This window comes from Beta vulgaris, chromosome 4 (assembly GCF_026745355.1).
Source record: "Beta vulgaris subsp. vulgaris cultivar EL10 chromosome 4, EL10.2, whole genome shotgun sequence".
In the NCBI taxonomy this organism is placed as follows: Eukaryota; Viridiplantae; Streptophyta; class Magnoliopsida; order Caryophyllales; family Amaranthaceae; genus Beta; species Beta vulgaris.
In genome coordinates this window covers 56214077-56216232 of record NC_079205.1, presented here as the reverse complement: position 1 = coordinate 56216232, position 2156 = coordinate 56214077, and the positions used below count along the sequence as shown (strand labels likewise).

Genomic DNA, 2156 nt, shown 5'->3' with positions numbered 1-2156 from the left:
AAGAAATAAAGGATCAAGGGTTAACGGTGGACCAGTGGTGTCATTGAATGTGATTTTTGGGAGGCGAAAAGTAAAGTGGGAAGTAGGAAAATGTTACACCCATAAAAGAAATTACGAGGAACAAAAAAACAAGGGAAAAACTATATTTATCAATTTTGTAATCACTCTGATCCATTATGCAATTGAAAAGTATAAAAAATATCAAACTTTTACAATAAATGAAGATAAAAATGGAAGCATAGCATAAATACTAAAGAAAGATTGACATTCTACACAACAATAACCTTTTATGCCCGTAAAAAAAAAATTCTTTTAAGGGTTTACAATATAACACGAAAATAAAAACGGTAAAAAACTGACTACGTCGTATTCATAAAAACAAAGGTACAATATACAGTACTTTACGTAATTACATTTGTATAGCTTACTTGCATGTTTAATAATTGTGCAACGAAAAAGGATCACGATGACATCAATGAAGGCAACTAAGTTTAAATCTTCTCTATCGTGTTGCAAATTTAACTCTAACTGATGAACAAATTCAAGCTTTTGCACTGGCAGATATTGAAGCTAAACTACAAAGTAATGGCAGTAGCCTTCGAAAATTCAGTGAGATGCCTTTTCCAGATGAATTAGTCGTGTTTGAAGGTCAAAATAAGCTAATAGCGGATGAGCTTTCATATGACATACCCTCATTAATTCAGGAATATGACAAACTGTTTCCATGTCTAACTGAAGAACAACTAATGGTTTTCAACGAAATAATGGACTCTGTTAATGGCAAATCAAGAGGTGTCTTTTTTGTATACGGATATGGAGGCACGGGTAAAACATACATTTGGAGGACATTGTGTGCTGCAATTAGGAAGATGGGCGAAATTATTTTGCCTGTGGCATCAAGTGGAATTGCGTCCCTACTTCTTCCAAAAGGTCGAACCGCCCATTCAAGGTTGAATTCGGGCTTCCACTCAATGTTTGTGAAAACTCTACGTGTGTAGGTATTAGGCCTGGTTCTGACTTAGCTGCATTGCTCATGAGAACAAAGCTAATTATCTGGGATGAAGTACCAATGATGCACAAATATTGCTTTGAAACACTTGATAGGAGTTTAAAGGACATTATGCAAGCTGTTGATCGAGATAATTTGCATCGACCATTTGGAGGTAAAGTTGTTGTGTTTGGTGGTGATTTAAGATATATTTTGCCTGTTATACCCAAGGGTACAAGGCAGGACATAGTATTTGCGACCTTAAATTCTTCGTTTCTATGGGATTCATGTAAGGTTTTGAAGAATACACGCAATATGAGAGTTCAATCATGTTATTCTTCGTCGACTGCTAATGAAATAAGGGACTTCTCAGAATGGATATTGAGCGTTGGTGATGGCAAAGCTGGAGGGCCCAATGATGGAGAAGTCGATATTGAAATCACTGAAGATATTCTTATAGACGGTGGAGGTGACCCCATATCATCAATTGTCGACAGCACATACCCTTCACTCACTGATCACCTTTGGGAAGCCGAATACTTCCAATAAAGAGAAATTCTAGCTCCAACTAATGAAATAGTTGAGAAGATAAATGATCATGTATTGTCCACAATTTCAGGTGATGAGAAATTTTTACTTGAGTTGTGATGCAATTAGTAAAGATGAAGGGAACTTAGGGGCTCATGATATATATTCTACTGAATTCTTAAACATAATAAAGTGTTCGGGCCTGCCAAATCATAGTATTAAGTTAAAAGTTGGTGCGCGCCGATCATGTTGCTTCGTAATATTGATTAGACATCTGGATTGCGTAATGGCACGAGGCTGATAGTGAAGCATTTAGGCAATCGAGTGATCAAAACTACTGTCATTTCAGGGAGCAATGTTGGTGACAAGGTATTCATCCCACGAATGACGCTCACACCGTCTGACTCAACAAAATTTCCCATCATATTTCAAAGACGGCAATTTCCTTTAACTGTGTGTTTTGCCATGACAGTAAGCAAAAGTCAAGGACAATCATTGTCGCACGTCGGGTTGTATTTACCAAGGCTTGTTTTCAGTCATGGTCAGCTATATGTCGCTATTTCCCGAGTCACGAGCAAAAAAGGACTTAAAATTCTTATTTGTGATAAAGAGAATAATGTGTGCAAAACAACTACAACTG

At 36.9% G+C, this 2156-nt stretch overlaps 1 protein-coding gene across 1 annotated transcript; it reads left to right on the top strand.

The window, feature by feature from the left end:
- The first annotated feature begins 764 nt into the window (after positions 1-764).
- On the top strand, positions 765-1537 carry LOC104890720 (uncharacterized). Its single transcript, XM_048642346.1, has 3 exons — positions 765-930; positions 999-1168; positions 1283-1537. Exons 1-3 carry the CDS (start codon positions 765-767, stop codon positions 1535-1537), a joined length of 591 nt encoding a protein of 196 aa, XP_048498303.1.
- The last annotated feature ends 619 nt before the right edge of the window (positions 1538-2156 follow it).